A 25,033-nucleotide genomic window follows, 5' to 3' on the forward strand; every position below is an offset into this window, starting at 1 on the left:
GAAGATTCCTCTTCCAAAGAAAGTTCCTCTTCCAAAGAAAGTTCCTCTTCAAAAGAAAGTTCCTCTTCCCAAGAAGATTCCTCTTCCGGTAAAAAACACTCTCACAAGAAAAAATGCTCTTGCGAAAAAAAATCCTCTTCCAAAGAAAGTTCCTCTTCCAAAGAAAGTTTCTCTTCCAAAGAAAGTTCCTCTTCCCAAGAAGATTACTCTTCCAAAGAAAGTTCCTCTTCCCAAGAAGATTCCTCTTCCAAAGAAAGTTCCTCTTCCTAAGAAAGTTCCTCTTCCCAAGAAGATTCCTCTTCCAAAGAAAGTTCCTCTTCCCAAGAAGATTCCTCTTCCAAAGAAAGTTCCTCTTCAAAAGAAAGTTCCTCTTCAAAAGAAAGTTCCTCTTCCCAAGAAGATTCCTCTTCCAAAGAAAGTTCCTCTTCAAAAGAAAGTTCCTCTTCCCAAGAAGATTCCTCTTCCAAAGAAGATTCCTTTTCCAAAGAAGATTCCTTTTCCGGAGATAAAATCCTCTCACAGTAAAAAACACTCTCACAAGAAAAAATGCTCTTGCGAAAAAAAATCCTCTTCCAAAGAAAGTTCCTCTTCAAAAGAAAGTTCCTCTTCCAAAGAAAGTTCCTCTTCCCAAGAAGATTCCTCTTTCCAAGAAGATTCCTCTTCCGGTCAAAAACACTCTCACAAGAAAAAATGCTCTTGCGAAAAAAAATCCTCTTCCAAAGAAAGTTCCTCTTCCAAAGAAAGTTCCTCTTCCCAAGAAGATTCCTCTTCCAAAGAAAGTTCCTCTTCCCAAGAAGATTCCTCTTCCAAAGAAGATTCCTTTTCCGGAGATAAAATCCTCTCACAGTAAAAAACACTCTCACAAGAAAAAATGCTCTTGCGAAAAAAAATCCTCTTCCAAAGAAAGTTCCTCTTCCAAAGAAAGTTCCTCTTCCCAAGAAGATTCCTCTTCCAAAGAAAGTTCCTCTTCCAAAGAAAGTTCCTCTTCTCAAGAAAGTTCCTCTTCCCAAGAAGATTCCTCTTCCGGTAAAAAACACTCTCACAAGAAAAAATGCTCTTCCAAAGAAAGTTCTTCTTCAAAAGAAAGTTCCTCTTCCAAAGAAAGTTCCTCTTCCAAAGAAAGTTCCTCTTCCCAAGAAGATTACTCTTCCCAAGAAGATTACTCTTCCAAAGATTCCGCTCATGACAACAGTTATCTGTATGCTTAACACTGTTGACCCAAGAAGTGTCTCGAAACACAATGGGATGAATAGTAATGAATCAAAAACTTGGTGAATTGCCATGATTTTGGCTGTGGTCTTAATTTGGTGGTTTTGGCTGTGCTGTGTTGACAAAAGCGATCAAATGTAACAATAAATTTGTCTTTGGCATTTAAAAAAACTGCTCAGGTGTCTTTCCTAAAAAAAAAAAAATAACCCAACGATCTGGCAAACATTTGGCGCTCAAGAACACATTAGAATTTTAACATGGACGTGTAAAATATATATTTTTCCTTAAGTTAACAAATGATGCATATTTTAAAAGTTTTGACATACTTACTATAACTGTAAATCTATTTTTATTTCTTTTTAATCAAAATATTGAATTATTTTGACAAATGAGAATGATATGATACGTCATTTCATAATACATGTACGTCACTTAGCATAACAACCATGGAAATATTTGCAGCAGTCTGAGGCGGGATTTAAACCATCTCCTGCTTACTGGACAACGCACTTTACCAACGGCGCCAGCGAGCAGTATCAGACAACTGGTAACGATGATAAGCTGTATGTATGGAAGTGGGTGTGAAAAGCGGGACTTAGAAAAAGTTCAATGTCAGTCTCGTTAAAAATGAATGTAAAAAAGGTGACATTTAACGTTAAATTGTGCGAATACTGTCATTAATGTGGAATCAGACAAATATATACCCAAGGAGGCGTGCATATTTGAAGCAAGTTGAAATTCGAACGCTGTAAATCGGAAGTATTACGTGGGAGTTGTTACAAATCAAAAAAGTGAGGAGAATCAAAATCACAATACTGCTTCAGCATTCCCACAATAAAGAATCTGAATGAAATAAACAGTGACATACAAGATAAACGATGATTTGTGGCACATATGTCACCCATACGTCATTTGTGGACAGTCCTAGCACAGACAAAGAAAATTGTTGTCACTGTGACTTATCTTTTATTTATAGCCGTCATGGTGATTGTGAAGCCGCAACGTCCCGTCCTAATTCTTGGTGGAACATAATTGTCAGCGAATGGCTCCTCCTGGCGGCCGTTTTTTGGCTGTTATTTTCACCAATGTCAGTCTTGTCAGTTCCGGGCGAGGGGCGCGGACTCTCGCTAAAATGCTAACATGTTTATTGGGAAGGAAGACGCGTTGTGACACACTTCCGGTGGCACCTCCAAAAATAAAAGTCAGTACACATTCCAACTGTCAAGACACCTTTATTGTGAAGAGGTGCAACAAGTGTGCATCTAACTGTGTGCGAATGACATTTTCTTAAGTGGCCTTGGAGCAAGCTTTCCGGAAAAGCGCACACAACTGTGCAACCTACTGTAAGCTAATTTGGAGCCTTGAAACAATTAAATCAATTGTAACGCAACACATTTAACGCACAGTAACGATAACGTTGTTTCAAATAGGGGGGGGGAAATAATTAGATTACTCCTGTAACTAACACTGCTAGTTTCAACGCCGTTATTACCAACACTGGAAACGAGCTCACTAAAATAAAAACAATTGATTCATTATTTATTTCCCATAGTCGCAGTGAGACGCAGCGGAAGCATCAAAGAGCCATTTGCGACTCTGGCGCCGTGGGTTGCGGACCCCTGACTTCTCTGCCTCACACACCCAGCTCGGGCTCCTTTCCGTGCCCTCAGGGCTAACTTCTGTAGCCGGGGATGGGATCGCCATGTTCCCTTTGGCGGCGGCCCAGTTCAAAGGACACCTCCCCCGCACGTGGTGAGCCCATGGGACGAGATTAAGAGATTCTTACACGCTTTTTGTTGGGACAGCAATCCAATGCAAAACAGGGCGGACCCACTACTTTTCTTGACAACAACAATAAACAACTATAAAGCCACTTTTCCCAAACGGCACCATATATGACACCAGACGGCCTCCAACCAAGGCTGAGTCGGTGTGGAACCGGTCAAGTGGAAAAGTGGCATAATTAGACCCAGCTCCTTCTTAACTCATTCACTGCCATTGACGGCTATAGACGTCAAAAACTTAATTTGAACTATTTCTATTAGTTGAATTTTTTTTTCTACTTTTAACAAGAGTATGAAAACCTAATTTTTTTATTGTACATTTGGAACAGATATAACATTTGTGATTAATTGTGAGTTAACTCGTGAAGTCATGCGATTAATTACGATTAAAAAATGTAATCGCCTGACGCCCTGAATTTTTAGTCATCTTTAAGTCGCGTCAGGCGATTAAAATTAATTACGACGCCTTTAAAAAAAGATTATTAAAAATTAGGGGCGTCAGGTAATTCTTTTTTTTCATCTTAATTAATCTCATGACTTCACTAGTTAAGTTACTCATGATTAGTCACAAATGTTATATCTGTTCTAAACGTACAATAAAAAAAAATCTAGGTTTTCACTCTTGTTAACAAAAGTGGAAAAAGATGTTAAACTAATAGAAAAAGTTCAAATGAATTTTTGACGTCTATAGCCGTCAACGGCAGTGAATGAATGAGTTCATCAAAGTTTTTTCAAGAGAAATGGGAAACAAATACAATATTAAGACTCAACTACAGTCACAGAAAACAGGAACTGGTAGTGGTGTGCTGTGTTTGCTCAGTCTACATTGTTGGAGGGATGGAAGCAATATTTCAGACAAAAAAAAAAAAAGAGTGGGAATGTGGCTGGCAGTAGTAATGCTCCATGGATTCCTCCAGATCCATATATTCAGGGCGAAAATGTTGCCATCTCCAGGGAAATGCGTTGCCACAGCTCCTTAGTCTGTTTGCCTCTCTTCAGGTTCTGAAGTACATCGTTTAACTGCATAACACCCACCGGTGTGAGACAGAAAGCAGCTCTGGCGCTGCGGATGATGTTGACAAAGTCATCATAGTCAGCAGGTGTTAAGTGGATGAGCCTGTGGTGGATATACTGCAAAGAAAGAGGACAAAGGGGGATTTGTCTTGGACGATTGCACGGAATCAAACAATTAAGAGTTGTAGCGATTATCGGGTCGCCGGAGTGGCGGGCGAATAAGTTACGGCGCTGCTGTGGGTAGTTGTAATTCCCGCAGCTACCTCTAGGGGCACCGCGTTGCCTTTGCTTGGTTGTAGGAGCAAAATAAACGATACAAATCCTTTATCAAATGTTCATAATGTGAAGTTGCTACTATGATTACGGAGATTTGGTAAGGGAATGAATAATCCACTCAAAAACACACATAATTCAAAAGGGATGGAGTTTCAAGACAACAGATTGATTTAGTGATCTCATACATAAAGTATCAGTCACGGCCAAACCTATCAATCAAACGCAAATAAAATGCAAATTAGAAGATGCAAAGAAAGTATGCAACCTAACTAAACTAAGATAAAAAGGTCATTTGAAAGGCGAATGGGACAAAAGTGATAACTTTGCTGTGCAAGATGAATTCTCGCGCTATTTGTGAGTTCCCAAACTTCCGGAGAATACATCTTGTACCGAGCCCGTTGATTTCCACCGAGTGGTTCGGACCAATCACAAAGCGCCATCGTGTTTGGGCCGTGATTATGCAGCAGTGACAAAACCAGGAAACAAACAAACGTAACATGGACGAATGATCGCTGCAATTAATTTTGTTGTCGCAGAATTACTCACCGTTTCCTTGTTGAATGTTGAACAGCGAGAGGCGCTTGGTGCATTTTTTGCTGGTAAAGATGTTCATGTTTTTTCCTTTCGGTGAGAACGAAGGCGACATTTTCATCCGTGGCCGTGATTGATCAAAACAAACGTGCACAATGCCGCATCGTCCAATCAGCTCGAAGTATTGTACAGAACGTTCCGCCTTTCCCGAGAAATTAACCGTGGAGCAGTCCCAGATTGATATTGTGTAGAACTCCCTATTGCCAGGTTGCAAAAGTGGAAGCGGAGTTCCGAAATGGAAGCGTTTGACTTGTCAATGAGCAGTGCAACGTCTTGTGCAGCACTGCCTTGTCATTGGGGTTGTAAAATCCCAAAACAGCCACTAACTATGGCCAGCAGATGGCAGCATTGTATCTCTTTTCAATGGGCTCCCGGTGTATGGAATTACAATGACACATGACAAATCTGATGAAATAGAACGTTTTCAAGGATGTGACGTGAATGATCAAAGCCTTTGTCACATTAAATCTAATTCACAGAGCATCACTAAACAAAAAATATTAGTGTCAAAGTCACTGTTGTGCAGAAAATGTATCTTCACAAAAAGCTTGTTTTCTCCTTTTTAATTTTCGCTCAATGTCACTCAAATTACCTACCGGTATTTTCAAATGATGATTACTAAAGAACGGAATAAGGTAACATACCTTTTCTTCTAATGAAAGAATGGAAAGCGATTTTTTTATTTGGTACCCACCATGTATATATGGTCAAAACACACAATATTCTGTTTGCCTTGCATTGTTGGGATGGCTTTTTGGATAATGTTTGGCAGTCAAAGAGTTAACAGGCCCCTAAACAAGATGGCAATATGCAAAGTAGCCATGCGAGTCTAAAACTCCGCCCTTTCCGTGCTCTAGAAGCAAGCGATTTTGGGAGTACAAAGTACTTAAGATTTAGCCCGAATTGACAAGTCAGGTGCTTCCATAAAACACATCAGGCATTAATATACCATCATGACGTCATTTAATCCGCATTTCCTCATATTAAGTCTTACTAAAAAATTAGTCTGTCACAGAAGTCAGGCGAGTGAACCTCAATACATGTGGCCAATTATTTAAGTGTATTTCAATGCTGACTCTATATTGATATGGCAAATACATTTTGCCAAACTGAGCAACTCCTGCAGATGGAAATTTTGCTATGAATGTGTCATACCTGCAGGTAGGACTGTTGGCAGCGCTGAACAAGCTGGTGGAACGCAGGTGTTCGGAGGTGGGCATGAATATGTGCAGGATTCAACCTCTGAAGAGCCTCCATGGTGATCTCCTGTAGAACAAATGGACTCAGCACACCTTTCGCCGCTCCCACACAGAATTGGTACACGTAGTTGACCCCTGAGGAAACACAATTAAGACAAAAGGTGAAAAAAAGAGTATTATCAAAACGGAACAATTGAAGGTGGCGGCAGTGATGACAATCACTGTATGCCCACTATAATCCATTGTTCCCCAGAAAATAGTACTCTAAAAAAACTTATACATAAAACTGCCTATAACTATCGAACAACAAGCTTGGCCCCAAGAAAAACATGTGTCTGTTCTAAAAATAGCTCACCATTGATGGGACAATGTGACTTCTTAAGAATGTCTACATATATTTATTTAAACTTGGCATGGTGCATGTTTCTTAATGTTTCATATTTTGTTTAAAAATCAAATGTGTGTTGATTGAAAAAAAAAAAGAAGCTGTTTATTTGCCTATTTGCTGTAATTTTAATACCGTGATATTTTTGCTCATGGTTAACATACTGTCAAACTCTAATATTCCACATTCCAAAAACACGCCACAATGAAGACTCTAAATTTTCCTTAAGTCTAAGTGCTCACATTTAACGTGTGGATTTTGACTGATTTTGCAAGGCCCACACAACATTGTGTTCTATTGCTATAAAAACATGGAACCTACAAAAAGAAAGATTAGAGATTAGATTTGAAAAAAACTCAACTGTATCTGTTTCCATTTTGCATCATTATCCACAAATCTGTTTAAAACAATGGGGGGAAACCGCTTTTTGCAACATGGCCCTGGTTGATTTCTTATACTCTGCTGCCACCTGCTAGCCGTTTTTGTAATAACTACCACTGCTTCATGCATTCTCTTCAGTTCAGAGGCTGCATCAAAGCCTTCTGCATGCTCTATCATAAACATAAACTTATAAATAAGTCTTTGGGAGCATGGTAATATTTAAAATAGAACATATTTATGCGTTTTTGAGAGCAAATGAGTTAGTATGCTGCAGACAAAATATACATTATACAAACATTATACATTTCACCGCAACAAAAACGTCAGTATTGATGAGCTCACCCAGCCTTGAAGCAAGTCCCAGAAGCCATTTGACGTCTTCTGTGTAGGGTGGGCTTCGGGAAAAGTTGTTTGGGTGATCATTATGAGCTCTCCTTCCCAGCATCTCCAACGCTAGCATACCTGAGCAAAGGAGGTTTAAGGATGACAATTATTATAACAGTATTTTAATATCAGAACTAATTTAATATTTTTATTTTTTTATTTTATTTTTTTATTTTTTAAATCGGGCCTCATTCACTTAAACGTGCGTATACAGCTATTTGTTTCCGTTTTGCAGCAATTAGCATTAGAATATAGCAAAGTTTCATCATTATTCACAAATCTGTTTAAAATAATGGGGGAAACAGCTTTTTGCAACATGGCCCTGGCTGTTCTCTTGTACTCTGCTGCCACCTGCTGGTCATTTTTTATAATAAATAACAGTGCTTTAAGCAACCTCTTCATTTCAGAAACTGTATCAAAGCCTTCTGTATGCTCTAGCATAAAAGAACAAGAAAAGTATAAATCCATTTTTGGGAGTGCAGGATAAAGTATTAAAAAACATATTTATACGTTTTGGGGTTTGAATGTGTTAATTATAAATGCTTAACATAATTATGTTTTCAGTTGTTTCTGCAAGCTTTCCGATACAAGCCATGCGCTCTCTTATTTAGAATGACTTCTGATTCATCAACATATGCAGTCATGCGAACAAAGCCAGCTGGTACGCACGTCATGAATCCGACGGTGATTTTGCATATATGCCCAAATTCCTCCGCATTTGCTATTGAATGAGACCCAATGTTTGAAGAAGCTAAAACAATTCTCACCAACTCTATAAGAAGAATGGAGATAGTGCATGCCCTGTGGGCTGATTGGCTGGTGTTGCTGTTCCTCCTCTACTGGGTAGGAAGTGCTGGCCAAAGCGCTCGGTTGGGAGGAAAGAGAGGAACCCTGAATGGTCTGTAAAGTGGAGCCAGCATGGATACCGGCAACTACAAAATATGACAGATGCAGTATAGATGTGGTTAAAAACAGCAACTTGTCTTAAACGTGTACATGAAATACAAAAAAACACACACCCAGGCAGTCCTGACCTGCTACAGTAGTGTTAATTGGTAGAGTGGTCTCAGAATGATAGGGATAGGCAATCTGCGTCATGGATGGCACAGGGATTGCTGGGAAGGTCACAGCAGTCGCTGTCATGGAGGGCGAGGGACCAGTAGCCACTGAAAAGGGGTACTGGGCACCAATAAAGGCTGGGTGCATACCCTGAGGGTAAGACAAAAACACACTGCACTAAGAAATGAAATATGCACCGATAAGAAATTTGCTTAGCTATCTTTCATATCTAAAGTATATCCTTTAAAATGAAAGTTTTTGAAAAAATAAATCACTTCAGTTTGTAACTCATTCACTCGCAGCCATTTTCACTGAAGCGACCTCCTTCGTTCTCGGCTGTTTCACTGGATTTTGAGTGATTTTAAATGTCCCACGGAATATTGTGTTCTATTGCTATGAAAACATGGAATCCACCAAAAGAAAGATTAGAGTTTCTTCTTTCATCAGGAACAAAAGCATATTTGTATCGGTTTCCGTTTTGCAGCAATTAGCATTAGATTATAGCTAGATATAGTTTCTTCATTATTCAAAAACCTGTTGAAAACAGTGGGGGAAACAGCTTTTTTCAACATGGCCCTGGTTGATCTCTTATACTCTGCTGCCACCTGCTGGCCGTTTTTGTAATATCTACCATTGCTTCAAGCATTCTTTTCAGTTCAGAGGCTGCATCAAAGCCTATGCTCTAGCATAAAAAAAAACTTTTTAAAAAATACAATAAAAAATGTATAAATGTCTTTGGGAGCATGGTAATATTTAAAAATAGAACAAATGTATACGTTTTTAGGAGTAAATGAGTTAAGAGAACCAGTGGCATAAGAAGAGTAATTACTGTACTGTATCACCTACAAAAAAAAAAAAAAAAAAAAATCTCAAATATATCTCACCTGTGGGTATGCACCTCCGGACACAGGAAAAACAGCAGGTCTGTGTGCGTGCTGCAGAGGATGGCCCAAGTACTGAGGGGTACAAACTGTGGGCAGATGAGTCTGGATGGTGGCATAGTGGTGAAGGCCATGGGCAGCATGTGCCATAACCTGCCCTGACATGCCGTGGGACTGATATACGTTCGAGCCCACAGAGATAACAGGTAAAATAGCTGCTGCTGTGACCGAACCTGTGACCGCCACCCCAGCCGAATCCACATTGATTCCACTCTCGAAAACGCCACAGCTGGTCTCTAGGGTCCTTCTACTTAAACATCCTTTGGAGCCACACCGCCCTGAAGTGTCTCTTTGCTGGCTTAAGCCTCCTGTGATTGAATGCTCATACAGCCAGTGCCACTGATGAGCGACCTCAAACAACACCTCGGGATAAACACCTCCACCTTTAGCTGCTTCTTCAACTGCCATACAGGCTTTTTCTAGCATCATGTTGTCCTGAATTAAAAAAAAATAAAAAAGAGACAAAAACAAAGAAGATAAACTGCTTTGATTTGCTCAAAAGACATTTTTATAAGAAAAGAAAAGAAGCATGAGAAACATTTTGTTTTGATGCTGTGTGTAATAAGAGACACAATTGCATATTAAAGATCCTGCAAAACAATCACACCTCTACTGAAATTAGGTTCAAATCATATTCACTGTTCAAAAATATATTGGAAAAAAAAAAACTTCTGACATCTTATATATCTGCGAACTTGTAATAAACTAAACTGAACTTGAACTCTTGACAGTTTACGATGCAAACCCCTCCATGTCAGAGTGGGATATAATGAACCTTCCACTCTCATCCTGAAGACAAAAACACAGAAGTCTGAAATCCACTTTTTCTACTACCTCCGCTTAAACCACCAACACTATCACAAGTTTGCTGATGACAACGCGTTAGTAGCATTAGACAGTAATAAACGTGTCTCCTTAAAACCCTGACATATACGCAATGAACAAATTGCATAATTCAGGATATCAGTAAAGTCTAAGCATTCCACGCTTTCCAACAATAAGGGAGTGCACATCTCGGCTATACCTGGTCCGTTCATGACTCCTCTCAGACGGTAAGTCCCAAAAGTGACTTTTTTTTCTCCAGAGGGTTAAAGAAGGCTGTTGCATGTTTGTAACTTCTACAGGTCAACAATGAAAGCTTCCTGCTTCACAGCAGAGGACAGGAAGGTCCTACAACGTGTGGTGAACGCAGCAGAGAGAACCATTGGGCTTCTACTTTCCCCTCAGAGACAACTTCACTGGTCAATTGCAAACCAGGTTGGAACAACAATGTGGTAAATGTTGGTGGGATTAATACAAAACCTAATAGCCTTACAAACTTTAGTCCATTTTTTCTCTTCAAGCCAGACCAACTAGCCTTGCTAAAACGAGAATGGCTAACTCACTGACCTGCTAATGCTTGCTATAATGTAAGTCTATGTTGCACAATTACCATGCTTGCTCTTCTCCGCGTTTCCATTGGGCACTATAAGAAAAAAAATCGAGTGGGTGAAGTAATACAGCCTCCCTTTTTCCCCGTCTATCACATCCACCATAATATCCACGTTGTGAATCTTGATATGGTACGTTTCTCTTATTTTACTCGGCCCGCATAGGATCATTTTGAATTTTACAAATACACCAAACTAGCACAGCCAACATTCAAAACGGCAGTCAACTGAGAACAACAATAACAGTTAAAGCAAACATTAGAGCACCTGTTCTTTGCACTGCACCAAGGCTCTCTGGATCTCATTCGGATTCAGAGCATGTGCATGAGGCAGGCAGCTCAGAGCCAGTTCTGCAGCTGCACGGACCATGTTGAGATCCCGAGCCCGTGATGCGCGGTCAGCCAGTGATGCTACTTCTGGAGGTGTGAGGTGACCATCCCAACACTCCATCAAAATGTTGAGAGCAGCACTGCCGATCTCCATTGCTTGACCTGAAAGGGTATGGCATGAGTGTGAAGAGCAAATGATAACCTCATACACTAGGACAGTTAAATTGACCTTACCGTGGCACGCCCCTCCCCGCCCGCCCACTAAAGCGCCCTCCGACATTTACTGGTCAAGATAAGCATCCACAGTAATGGCAAAATTGTCAGATCTTCCTTGTGATTTCTCGGTCAGGTATTTTCAGGACGCCGATATTTCTCTTCGAAGCAAGCGGAAAGGGCTTTACATTTTTTAGTTGAAGGGTATCTTCACTCCCTCACCATGCAATTTTGCCCCAAAACAAAGGAAATACACATCACTGTCGCCTCACTCACTTCGACCGATTGTCAGCAAGTTTTTGGACATTGTTCCTGTCAAGCAGGGTAAGAATGAATTTATATGACCTCATAGTTTCATTGTTTTGTTGGCATTAATAGTAAATAGTAAATCGACAAACGCGTGGAAGGTTAGCTACCCGGAGCTATCGTTAGCCTTTGGCTAAAAACAACAATGGAGAACATTATCTTAGTCCAGACACTTTTCTGGTAATATTGGAGAGATTCAACTGGTCGTGTGGTCTTCCACAAAGTGTGATCTAGTGGCAACATTTTCTGTAGTTGTTTGAGGGTTTAGGGAAGGGAATAAACCGGTTGACCGGGATAACGGTTATCTCTCTTACACAAGCTTTTAACCATTTGTATTGATTTTTGCAGACATGAAGTCTTGTGTCTTGATTGGTTTACTAGGTCATGTGGGCGTGGTTTACGGTAAGGTCAATTACAGCAATACCCCCCCCCCCCAAAAAAAAAAAAAAAAGGTGTACTGGTACTGTGTATACATAGTACAGAAAACTCACTCAACTCATACATACACACAATGCAGTAACACACACCAGTTATCCAGGACACATGTGATGAGTAGGTTCTGGACAGCCAGTTGGGAGAGACAAAGTTGTGGAGCCCAAGAGCATACAGGCCGATCTCAAAGGCACACAGATGGAGGTTTCTGTGAGGTCCCTGGTGAGCTCCACTAACAGAAGGCTGGGTGAAAATTGAGGTAGATGAGTTTCCTCCAGCTTTGATGAGTACTGTTTTGGCTAACTCAAAGTAAAAGTGAGCTGCAGCCTCCGATGGCTGGTTGGGCACATGAGGCACATGACACTCCGGACGACGCCCTTTGTACCTAGACACAGAGCACAACATTAAATAGTCATCTCATTTTAACACATATAACCTGTGTATTAAATAATACACAGGTTACACACACACACACGCACACACACACACACACACGCACGCACACTCAATAATGCACAAGAAATATGGAAAATACTAAACCATGTAATTAAAAATAGCTCTAAAAAATAAATTATCCAGAGTATTTTATAAAAGATAAAAAATATTGTTATTGATAACATTTCAGACATAGCTAATTATTTTAATGAATATGTTGTTAATGTTAGCAGTAATTTGGCAAAAGAAATCCCTGAGCCAAGAAACAATTATAAAATAAGACAAATTTTATACTGAGACGAGATGAAAATGAATGCGGCATTTTGTGATACTGTGAATATTGTAACAGCCCTAAGTTACTTTGTATTACATTTTTCTAAGCATTTGAGGAAATGTTACCTGCTAGTGTCAGTGCTCTTGGCCCTGGCGCCACCCGCTGCCCGATGAGATCCACTAGAGGAGGAGGATCCCAGCGAATCTGAAGATGAGCTACTGATGCTGTCACTATCTTGACCCCGACCCCATGATGTTGCTGCCCAGCCACCTCGTAATGGCCGCCGGCTGAGGGTGGGAGAACTGTCTGATGTTGTCTCTGGAGCACTGCTGTCAATACTTGCCATACCTGTACAGACAGATTTCATGTTACTTTCTGATGAAAAGTCAGTATATTATTTATTATTACACCAATAAACACAATGCATAACATAAAACTATTTATTTTGCCTTTTTTTGTGGATGAGTGTCAATTACCCAAGCGCGAATGATGGTATTTAAATACACAACATGCCAAGTGAATAAAAATGGAAACAATTGCCAGTCAGTGTTACCAGTGTGTTTCTTCTTCTGTCGGGCAGGAGACCCCCAGCAGCGTTGGCTAAATCCACAGCGTGTCCCAAGCGCTAAACGGCTCGGTACAGTGTTGTCAAGCTTGAATGTGGATGACTCATTTTGACAGTCTCCTTGATTGCCTCCCGAGACGACTACATGGAAGCAAAAGAAAAGAAAGGGATATATGTTAAGCCCCTATCCCACTGAGTTGCGAGCGTTGCCGATCGTTGCGATGGTCGCATTTGTGTTCGGAGTTATTCGTAGTTGTCGCAAGAACATTTCCTTGCGAATCCATTGTTTCGCCATCATGCGCATTTGCTCGTAATACCCGTCGGAATTCATCGCAATTTGTCATAAATGTGTCGGCAAAGTTCTTTCCGAGGTCCCATTAAATATTGTGTTGAGGCTGAGCGCGCTCTGTTTGAGTGCGGCATTGAAATCATATTTCAAAAATGAAAAACAAAAAGCTCGTTTGGAGACATGTGTTGAACATATTTTCTAGTTTGTAATTCATGTTGTACAAGTGGTCGATGTGCCCTCAGGTCACCGCGGGCAGCGCGGACAGTCAAGCAGGCTGATATTCCTCCAAAACGCATGCAGATGTTGCTGTGCGCAGTCAGTGAATTATAATTTTAAGACTGTTGTGTAAATATTTATTCATAGATTTAAAAAGATTCCTGTATTGAGTCATAAAAAATAAATAAAATCCAAATAGTAATAGAGCAGGTATGGCTCATTTTAGGTGGGAAGTGGGCTGGTCTTGTTCGGACTTGCTGTCTGAAAATACAGACGTCAGACTCCCTCTGTCAGCTTCGTCTCAGAATGTCGCTGTAAAGTCTCAATAATTCAATAATCAATAAGTCTTAATAATAATTATTAATAATGGGTTTTGTCTCACAATGCTTACCACAGTTATTTGTGCTCTGTCCTGCAGCAGTGCTGTTCTGCACTGATTTCTGTTCATCCATTTCTTCAAAAGCCAACGCCACAGCAGATGAGGAGCTGGACGGAGAAGCCACCAGAGCGGTTCCAGACGAAGATGAGGGGCCATGCTTTGACGGGCTGCGTTGGCTGGCGGCCGCAGGCTTGCTAGAGTAGAAGGAGCTTAGGGTCTGAGGTTTGTGGGTCTGGCTCTCTCTGTCTAATAATTTATCAAGTATCTGTAGATGGATGAAAGAAGAGAGCCGATCTTGAGAATCAACACAAGTACAAACAATAAAGGTGTTATTTACATTGTGTAAACATGACATTCTGATTAGTATTACATTTGTGGAATATGAGTTATGAAGCAAAATCCGGCCATTTTTATCCATCTCAGGAGGCGTCCATTTTGCCACTTGCTGTCGACTGAAGATGACATCACAGTTGCTCAGGGATCAGGCAACGACCAATCACAGCTCACCTTTTTTCTGAAGCTCAGTTGTAATTGGTTGTTACCTGAGACCTGAGCAACTGTGATGTCACCCCCCCCCCCCCCCCATTTGTCCCAGGTCTTGAGATGATACCTGCCAAGTTTGAAGTAAATTGGATGAAAAAAGTTGGAAAAGGGGGAAAGGTATGACCACTGTGAATGTGCTAAAATGGACCAAAATTGGACATTCACAAATTCATAGCTCTTTTCCTGTAAATTTGAAATGGTTTCCAATGACTTTTTGTGTGTGTATCAGGGTGCTGCCAATTTCCGTAGCCCTAGGTCAAATGTGCCAGGATTGGTTGACACAGCGAGTACAGTGTTCTTTGTACACAGGGCACAGGCGAAATTGTTGGTGGACTTTTGTTTAAAAAAAATCAATTGACAGTCAACACTGAAAGAACAAGAAACTGATTAGTTTGAAGTGAATGAATGAAATGAAATTAAGTCTAATTCGGACACCCTGCATACGAAGAATACAAATAAAACCCTGCTTAACTCATTCACTCCCAGCCATTTTCACTGAAGCAATCCCCTTCGCTTTAACTGGATTTTGAAAGATTTTGCAAGGCCCACAAAATACTGTGATCTATTGCTATAAAAACATGGATACTACCAAAAGAACAAATAGAGTCTCTTCTTTCATCAGGAAAAAATATATAAAGTTGTATCTGTTTCCGTTTTGCAGCAATTAGCATTAGACTATAGCTAAGTTTCATCATTATTCACAAATCTGTTTAAAACAGTGGGGCAAAGAGCCTTTTTGCAAAATGGCCCTGGTTGATTTCTTATACTCTGCTGCCACCTGCTGGCCGTTTTTGTAATAACTACCATTGCTTTAAGCGTTTTCTTCAGTTCAGAGGCTGCATTAAAGTCGTCTGTATGCTTAAGCATGAAATAAAAAAAGATAAAAATGTATAAATATGTTTTGGGGACCATGGCAACATTTAAAATAGAAATATTTTATACAAGCAAATGAGTTAATATAGGTTATAGAAGTTGCAAAAGGGATTATATGCATGTAATGTATAAAGAAGAAACCCAAGAAATGTCAGAAGGACGTCAGTACAGACTGTTCTTACCTTTTTCAGCTTGTTCTGGTCATCTTTATATGTGATCATGAGGGCCAGAGCAAGATCTCCCTTAACCCTTCTTGTTCCTTCACAAAGCAGAGGATGCTCTGCTTCACTTACTGTTGTCTTCATTCCTGCATACACAATTAAATATTATTCAGTCTGGAGAAGAGAAACACAAAACATTAAAAAAAAAAAAAAGCTTATGAAAACTGAGTACAAAATTAGTGGCACCCCTGGGGCCTGGTGTGTTAAAAGCTTTAAAATAAATGACAAAATGTTCATATGTAAGTCAGTGGTGTAAAGGCGGAACTTTCTTCTCCCACCGCAAAGCTTCTCCATATCCGCTTTTGGGCTCACATTTACATAAGCATAAAACGACTTTGGAGTGAACGCGCTTGTTTTTGCAGTAATGTCTTATTTTGCGGATCTGATCAATGACGTCGATTGTAATTGCCAGAGCAGACTTTTGAAATTAGATTGAGGGTGATTTTTTTTAGGGTGACAACCACCTGATCAACTCTATGTGAAGGAGATGCACTGCTTGAGGCAAATAGACAATAAACCTCCACAATAAAGCAAAACTGCACAATTCAGATTCAATTCAGGTCTTTTATTGTAGCCAACCTAAGGCGTCAATGTGCAATGATCAACACCTATGAGGTAGGGTGGATTAGCTTGACAAAGGAGAAACTCTCACTAAGACAGATTTGTGAACATTATCAGCGAGAAATGGCCTTTTGTGTGTGAAGAAAAAGTTTTAGACCTTTTGAGTCCATAAAAAGTGGGAGCAAAAAAAGAATGTTGTATATATTTTTCTTTAGTATGTTTAAGTACGTATTTACCTAATGCTGAAACAGCTGCACCAAAGCCAAGCTCTTCATCACCTGGCATCTCACTGCTGTGCTTGCGGCTGGGTGGGCTGGAGCCAGTTGGAGACACAACTGCACAAAGTAAAAATAAAACAAAAAAAAGAACACAAATGTTGCACATGAGCTGTTCAGAATTTCTGCCCCAGTTATTTAACGGTGTAGCTAATATACATAATAACTGGTCTTCCTATGTCTAGTATTAAACTTGTGGTAGAAAATGCTGCAGCGAGACTTCTTACAAGGATGAGAAAGTTCGATTACATTACCCAGATATTAGCCAACTTGCATTGGCTTCCGCTCCACTTGAGATGTGATTTCAAGGTTTTGGTCCCACCAAAAATTTATTATTTTCAGAAAAAAAGAAGAATAGGAAGGAGAAGAAGAATTTCTAAAGATACAATAGGGACCTCGTAGCGGTCGCTGCTCGGGCCTTAATAATAATAATGATTTCTACAGATACAATAGGGACCTCACAGCGGCCCGCTGCTCGGGCCCTAATAAAGTATACAGATACAATAGGGACCTTGCAGCGGTCGATGCTCGGGCCCTAGTAATAGTAGTTGTAAGGTCGCTGCTCAGGCCCTAATAAGAGTAGTTGTAATGTCTACAAAAAACGTTTGGGACCTCACAGCGGACACTGGTGGGGCCCTATTAATAATTTCTACAAAAACAATAAGGACCTTGCAATGGTCACTACTCGGGCCTTTATTAATGATAAAACTTTGTACAAAAACAATGAGCAAATAAGTTTGGTGCAGAATACTATAGCTGGCTGAATGCTCTTCAATACTTGACAACGGATTTTTTTTTTTACAATTAGGAATTTAACAATCAAGGAGGAAATGCTAACCTAACCCTGGTTCTTACCTGGGGCACACAGGACATCGAAAATAAAGCTGGCCAACATGAGAGGAAGGACAGGTCTGTAACCACAGTAGTTTCCATCTCTGAGCCGCTCAGCCCTCTCTCTGATGATCGACATTTCCACAAGACCCAGAGGAAGTTTCTTCAACAGAGCCGCAATATCTGACTCTTGGTAAGCCAGCTTCACCTGGTTAATCCACAGAGACTCAGTCATGTTCTACGTTCAGGCCTCATTGTCATATAATTGTGTGAAACAAATAGCTTGAGTGTTAACACTCAAGTTAGTTTCTCTTCAAATGTAATGCCCTGATAGAGCAATGATCTATATGGTCAGTGTTAAAAGACAAAAAGGCGACCATGCAGTACACAACCCCTTCTCAAAGTCATCTTGGTTCAGATTGTGACATTCAGTTGTTCACCAGAACCTCTGTTGGACACTTGGGCCCTATTTTTGTGTCAAGCGTAAATGTAGTGCCCCCATCATATAGTATAACGACGTCTTGAGATGATACCTGCCAAGTTTGAAGTCAATCGGATCAAAACTGTTGGTAAAGGGGTGGAAAGTAAGACTACAGTGAATTTGCAAAAATAATCCCAAAATAGTACATTTTAGGAAATGGCTTCCACTGACTTTTTTGTGCGTCTCGGGGTTGCTACACGTGCCTGCCAATAGAGTCATGTTGTTATGACAACTTCATAATATAAAATTTTTCACCAGGCCCAAACGGTGTGCAAAGTTTTTCGTTCATGTCAAGGGTCTCAAAAAAATTTGCGTTTGCGGAGGAGAATAATAATAATAATAATAATAAGTAGAGCTGTGAGCAGCTATAAAGGGCCCTCACAGCCCGGGCTACTTTGGGGTACCGGTACTTGCACGTTGGGGTACTGGCACATTGGATTTTCCAATTGTATTGCAAAGATATGTTGTTGTTTTTTGGTGTGCCTGACCTGATGTTTATCCAAAATGTCATGTTTGGACCACCCAAACCAGCAAATATTTATTTGCAAAATACGTAGCCACAGCAGTCTTTTTTATTATTATTATTTTACATTTATTACATTTTGAATTGTATGGAAAGTGCCTTTGTCCACAAAAACGTTGTGTGGACCACAACTGCCTGTGTGTTTCCCTTGTGCCTGTTGCCCTGTTTTCATGTCCACCCCTTCGTATCAGTGTAAAACAAAAAACAAAAAACATCAGAATGCCACCGCGTTCTTCTCTACTCTCCTGCTCAAAGTTATACAGGTCTGATGAACACAAATTGAAACGACCATCCATACTGTAAAATGAGAAGTGATTGAATAAAATGGTTTAGGGATGAACCTCTAAAGCTTTCGTAGATGCTGGTGGTCTCTGGAGTTCCAAGGAGAACATGCCGGTATTGAAGGCCAGATTATGGAGCTCCAGTCGATCATTGAGGACAGTGATGAGGAAGGCTGCTTTTGACAACGTGTTGGTGGCTACCTGTGTCTGACGGCCTGTTGACACCTTATTCTTTTTACCCTAAATGAACGGAAAAGCAAATGTGAGGACTTAATACACACATACAAACACACACAAATTTGTGGTACTATCTTTGCAATAGGCCGTGACTTGACTGTGGAAAGCGAGTGCCAGAATCCTGACCAGGCTATAGTCAAATTCTATGGCTACGAGACAAGCCCCTTAACGCTTCTCAAGTGTTGCCGAGTATCTAATTTCCCCACACTTAAAAAGTGGAAGAACTTGACTCAGCAGGATTCCACTCAGTACTTTTATTTTCAGTGGGGAAGTTTGTTGGGATTGATTTGGAATTAAAATGGCTCGATAGATTAGTAGTTTTCTCATTGATGAAGATATGAAAAAAAAACTGCCACACAAACAGAACAAGCAGAGATACACAAAAAGACTAATGACCTATTTCTACTGAAAATACGCATCAAAGAAAGGAATGGACAATCCCCCAAATCATGTTATGTTTCTGGTCGAGGGGAACCCTTAATGCCGAGTTCAAACTAGATTACTTTTTTTTGTCTTTCACGACAGTTGCAAGAGAATACCCAATAAATTTGTAAAGAAGCCTTACTATACAAGGTCATTTTTTGTTTAATTAATAAATAAATAAATAAAGTATTGCTACATGTTTTTTTTAAATAAAATTCACTATTCATAATAATTTACAAAAAATAAAAATCAACCATATTATAGTTTTTTCCCCCTCTCTTTTTTAAGAAAAAAAAACCTTACCTGGCTCAGGGAATTTGATATGGTCAGTTGTCATTGCTGCACTTATCATGTGAAGAAAATTTTTTGGTTTGTGTCAAATCGGTGTGCCCTCTGGGGGCCCCTGTTGGCTAACTGGCAACAAGCAATTGCCTGCCTTGGGAAGCTACGCCTCTGATAATAAGTATCTAGGAGAATAAGATGTGACTGCTTTGCTTAGCAAGCTTTTGCTCCACAGCAGTCCCATAATTTAACTCTTACAATGTTAAATAAAGGAAGTGCGTAAAAGAAACAGTGGCAGACATCTAATTTGAAAAAAAGAAGAAATAATTCTGGTCACATGTACAAAATTCTTAAGACAGAAAAATAAACACAATTGTACTTAGGCCAGTATTTTTTGCCAGGGGAACTAGTTGAGACTAATCAATAGAATGACAAAATAAGTTGAAACATATGATGTGAAACTACCTAAACTTACCTTTGTCTGTGGCTGTTCCACTTTTAGGTCTGGAGGTTTCGCCAGAAGTTCATTTGCTAAATCCACAGCCAGTCGACATGCTTCATTATTGTACCCATGAGCATGTAGAGCCTCAGCACATGCAAACAACACCTATTGAAACAACATCATTTTGAGCCATCCTACTACAAAAAGTGGTACTTTGACATACAAGTTGAATTTGTTCCATGAATATGCTGTAACTCGAAACACAGCACCATCCATCATTTCTAAATTATTATTGTCATTATATGTGGGATAAAAACAATTTTTATAGTGCGCACTTTAAAGTCAGAATTGTGACTTTATTTTCATAATTCTGAATTCTGACTTTATTTTCATAATTCTGAATTCTGACTTTATTTTCAGAATTCTGAATTCTGACTTTATTTTCAGAATTCTGAATTCTGACTTTATTTTCAGAATTCTGAATTCTGACTTTATTTTCAGAATTCTGAATTCTGACTTTATTTTCAGAATTCTGAATTCTGACTTTATCAGAAAGTGCGATTGGCTGGCAACCAGTTCAGGGTGTACCCCGCCTACTGCCCGAAGCCAGCTGGGATAGGCTCCAGCGACCCTTGTGAGGACAAGCGGTTAAGAAAATGGATGGATGGATGGAAGTCAGAAAGTCGGAATTCTGACTTTAAAGTGAGAATTCTCACTTCAAGGTCAGAATTCTGACAATAAAGTCAGAATCCTGCCAACTTTTTTCTCTCTTCACTGGCCCTAATCCTCTTCCGTGAGAATGAATTGCCCTAGAGTCACATGGAATTAAAAAAAAGAGGTTTACTTTGTAACCTATTTGACTAATGGGGGAAATGCATTGTCATCCATATTTCACATATTGTATACAAAAAACATGTTCAATCTTGATATCATTTTCAACCCATATATGTCAGATAAATATTAAGAAACTTGTCATTGTCTCGCTTGTAAATAATTTTGCTCAACTCACCTCCATGCGTCCCTCCTGCTCTAATGGTTTGATCCCTGCAAATATGTCGGGCTCGTCTTGGTGGTTGTCAACCAGCTGTCGGTCTGCTCCCTCTTCTGAAGCAGGGCTCAGGTAATAAACCTGGTAGTCATCTTCACACAGAAATAGCCCATTTGCTGCTTCCACATCTTGTTGAGGAATTCCACACAGAGCAGGTGTTCTATTACCTGCTTCTGTCTCAGCATGTGTTTCCTGCCCAAGTCCTTGAGCAGGCTTGGTAGAAAATGAGTTTTCGCATGAACTGTCTAATAATGGCTGATCACTGTTAACAGAGTTCAAGTCTTTGCTCTCTTCTGAGTCCACCTCGTGCTGTGAGTGATCCTCTAATCCACTGAAAACATCAACTACAGCCATGTCTGTCTCTTTGAAATGTATGTTCGGTGGCACAGTCTTGACAGCATGGCAGTCATCCGCAGCGAGGCTAGTATGTTTACAATCCAGTATTTTGTCCTTAATACTAGCGCATGCATCATTACATGACTCTTGAAGCAGTGTACTGGGGTCCGGTCCCGGGGGAATAAATTCAAACGTGTTGCTTGCTTCAGCTCCCAAAGCCAAGCTATACCCATCATCAAGGCTGAGTTCAGCAAGGTCTGGCTCCAGAGAGCTATCCTCACTGCTGGTTCTCCGTTTGGAATTGACATTTTTACATCCTCCTAAAATCCCCCCCTTCTCAAAGTTCTTCATTAGTTTCAACTTACCCCCACAGGCACTACCTGATCCTTTGTAGAAGCACTTCCCTCCTCCATCGTCTAGAGACAGTGAGAGACCCCCTCCCAGACGAACCAACATAGCTCCACCTCCGTTCACTGAAAAAGCCTTCTTTTTGGTTAGCATCGTCTCCTTCGGCCTCACGACAACCTCTTCCTGAAACGACTGATCACTTCCTCTTGCTTTACAATATACTCCTCCTGGGTCAGGAGCTTCTCTGATACATTGTGCAGAAGCACTTACTGCTTTCTGTTGCTGCATTCCCCTAGGCCAGCAGAAGGTGGCTGTCTTCTTTTCAGCACTACAGTATGTGATGCCTTCCAGAGGGTAGGCCTTTTGCCAGTTGAAATAACATGACTCCACAGCAGGTTTGAAGCCCTGGAAAAGCTTGTCCAGGGACTTGCGATGTTGACCACGCTTCACTATCTCTATAACTTTAAGGTGCCAGAGTTTCAAGTGACTTGCCAGTTCCAGACGCCTAGAAGAGATGGTACAATATGCATTTTTAACACAATCCTGTTTAACATTGACCTAATCTTGAATAGGTGGAAGGAAACTACATGAAAGTTTTATATTTGATGTGGTGATCTACAGACTTCTTCAAATTTGCCACTATATTATTCAACTGATAAGAGACGAAACACAAAAAAAAAGATGGGAAAACACAATGCTAACATTTCTGTGGACTCGTACCAAGGAGGATCAATCAAAAACTCTATTTGAAAGATTTAGGGTAATAATCTGACCTGCAGGGGCTCATAGTGGGGTCTAGCACTGCCAGCTTCCACAGTGTCACCATTTCATCACACATGCTGGCACAGGCATGAGCTGCTACCTCCGATTGACTGTTGCTCCGTCCAGTGTGTCCACTGGCACTGCTGTGAGATGCAGACGTTCGAACACTATACCACCAGCTGATGATCTAAAAATAAACACAAGCATCAGAGATAAGTGCAAGCCGTGAAACAAGACTGCCAAAAAGAAGAAGATTTGTTTCTCTCTTGAGAATTATGAAAAAGGAAAAATAAATATATAGAATGCCATAATAAATAATTAAAGGTAAAACAAACTATAATTTGGGTACAATAGCTGGCACATGTGATAAATTGAGGAGGAATTCTTTAAAACGTGACCCATGTAAAAAATGATTGACCATAGTTAGTGGGTGGGTTTTTTTCACACCCCATTCATAAACCAGAACTGCACAAAATGTTGCACTGCCCACTGAGGAAAACAAACAAACATAGATGACGTCAAATGACGTTATTAGCAGTACTCGGTGGGCGTGCCCTTAACGTCAATTGGCGTTTTTGGCAGGAAAAGTAATAATATACAATGAATCAGAAAACTGACAATCCAACGCCGAGGCCAAAAAAAAGGAGTGTTGTGTATGTCAATCGTGAAAGAAAAGTGAACGCGACAGCGTTGTAATCATTCAATTCAAAGAGCCCACACATCAATGCCAATTACTATCTGTCAGAGACTATATGTCAAAATTAGTCTCAAGTTCATCCTGGGGCTAATGAACGGTTTTGAACCCAGTTCATTTTTGTTTAAGCCCTGCAGGTTTTGGAGGTTTCCTTCTTCCAACACAAGCTGATTCCAATCAACAGGATCGTTATCAAGCTTATGCAGAGCTTGCTGATGAGCTGATCATAAATCAGCTGTGTTGGGGAAGGGAAAGATCCAAAACCTGCAGCACTCCGACCCTCGAGGACAGAGTGTGGCCACCCCTGTTCTAGTAACCCTTAGCTGTTCGCAATGGGTACTCGTGCAAGCCTTTGACCAATCGTTTTCAGACTGGATTCGGTTTTGAATTTCCCGCCTTCTGCGGAAGTGACGCCATGTATTAAAATGGGGAAAAGAAAAATCACACTTTGAGCATTGGGGGAGCATGGCTCAGTGGTAGAGTGGTCATCTTCTAAACCACAGGTTTGGGGTTCGATCCTCAACCCATGAGACCATGTTGAAGAGTCCTTGAGCATGATACTGAACCCCTAGTTGCTGCTGATGCTGATGCTGCGTGATCAGTAGTTAAAATGAGAAAAGTGCTAAAATGCTTTGAGTACCTAAGGTAGAAAAGTGAAAGCTGATTTACCCACAAAAAAAAATCCAAAACAAAGCAACCCATACACATGGACAACAACAAAAGAATTCACAAATGTACCTGTTCATATGTCAAGCACTGCTCAGTGAGTATCTCCAGGAGTGGTGCAGCATTGCTGTCCCGTCTTTTGAACATCTCCCTCACAATCGAAAGAAGGTTCCAAATGCCCTCTGGCTCTCGGCCTCTTAAAGGCCTTAGCAGACAGGCCCATTCAGCAGCAGCTGGTGGCTCAGTGGATGAGAGATACATGGAATTGACATCACTGTGAACACACACACACACACACACACACATAAGCAATTAACAACAGAGTAAAGAAGTCCCACAATCAAATTGAGGATATGGTGAATGACTGTGATGTCAATGACAGTAAGACAAGGAAGGGTGTGACTGATTCCAACAACCGATGGTGCTTTACTATTGGACTTCTGTGTTTGTCACAGACTGGCCATAACAAAAAACATGCTCAAGTAAAAGGGTTTTAATTCTGGAGGGCCCAGGTGATAACTTAAAAGAGATTGAGCAAAAAGGAATGGTCGAAAATCGCTCTTTCTGTATTCTTCCATCTTGTGACACATTATAGGAGCTTAGCTGCTGTTTTGTTGGCAAATCGGGGTTGTGCAAAGTATTAACATCAAGGAATGCTAGTAATTGTGACACAAATGATTTCACATAAAATAATTATTTTTTAGAGGACGGCTTCATTAATTTTACAAGTATGTCTTGACTGGTGGTAATTGCTCCCAAAAACGTATAAATATGTTCTATTTTAAATATTACCATGCTCCCCAAGACGTTATGTTTTTTTATTTTTGCTGGAGCGGGTCACATATTTTCACACTGATTAGCACGTCTGCGCAGGTTCAGCCAGCCAAATTTTGGTCATCATAGTTTTCACATATATGCCACTGTAATTACGGTTGCACACTGCTGAGGAGTACGTGGGTTGGCTGTTTTCACCAATCACTTCTGCATCTGTGCCATCTGAGTTATGGCAATACTCGGCGACACCATATAGCATTTTTATAGCACAATACATAATAACACAGTGCCTCATAGAATGAAGGAAAATGTATTTTCAATGAATTATACTTAAAACAGAA

General features: G+C 40.3%; 1 protein-coding gene across 5 annotated transcripts in view; it reads right to left on the reverse strand.

The window, feature by feature from the left end:
* Positions 1-2,425: 2,425 nt before the first annotated feature.
* Positions 2,426-25,033, reverse strand: part of zswim8 (zinc finger, SWIM-type containing 8) — a 28,432-nt gene continuing 5,824 nt past the window's right edge. The window contains exons 8-28 of one of the 5 annotated variants that reach the window (XM_086093332.1): positions 23,991-24,192; positions 22,570-22,745; positions 21,280-22,301; positions 21,074-21,204; positions 20,098-20,229; positions 18,741-18,920; positions 17,420-17,603; positions 16,526-16,624; positions 15,690-15,814; positions 14,104-14,356; positions 13,196-13,348; positions 12,768-12,990; positions 12,029-12,318; positions 10,921-11,144; positions 10,656-10,688; positions 9,167-9,658; positions 8,243-8,432; positions 7,991-8,155; positions 7,182-7,301; positions 6,030-6,208; positions 2,426-4,124 (exon numbers count right to left, since the gene is read on the reverse strand). In XM_086093332.1, the coding sequence (XP_085949458.1) occupies positions 3,921-4,124; positions 6,030-6,208; positions 7,182-7,301; positions 7,991-8,155; positions 8,243-8,432; positions 9,167-9,658; positions 10,656-10,688; positions 10,921-11,144; positions 12,029-12,318; positions 12,768-12,990; positions 13,196-13,348; positions 14,104-14,356; positions 15,690-15,814; positions 16,526-16,624; positions 17,420-17,603; positions 18,741-18,920; positions 20,098-20,229; positions 21,074-21,204; positions 21,280-22,301; positions 22,570-22,745; positions 23,991-24,192 (4,777 nt within the window). In that variant the 3' untranslated portion in view covers positions 2,426-3,920. Of the gene's footprint in view, positions 4,125-6,029; positions 6,209-7,181; positions 7,302-7,990; positions 8,156-8,242; positions 8,433-9,166; positions 9,659-10,655; positions 10,689-10,920; positions 11,145-12,028; positions 12,319-12,767; positions 12,991-13,195; positions 13,349-14,103; positions 14,357-15,689; positions 15,815-16,525; positions 16,625-17,419; positions 17,604-18,740; positions 18,921-20,097; positions 20,230-21,073; positions 22,302-22,569; positions 22,746-23,990; positions 24,193-25,033 lie in introns of all 5 variants that reach the window. The other 4 variants (XM_086093329.1, XM_086093328.1, XM_086093331.1 and 1 more) reach the window with 4 other exon arrangements.

This window comes from Leptonotus elevatus, chromosome 13, assembly GCF_054856555.1.
Source record: "Leptonotus elevatus isolate MCC_2025b chromosome 13, RoL_Lele_1.0, whole genome shotgun sequence".
NCBI lineage: Eukaryota > Metazoa > Chordata > Actinopteri > Syngnathiformes > Syngnathidae > Leptonotus > Leptonotus elevatus.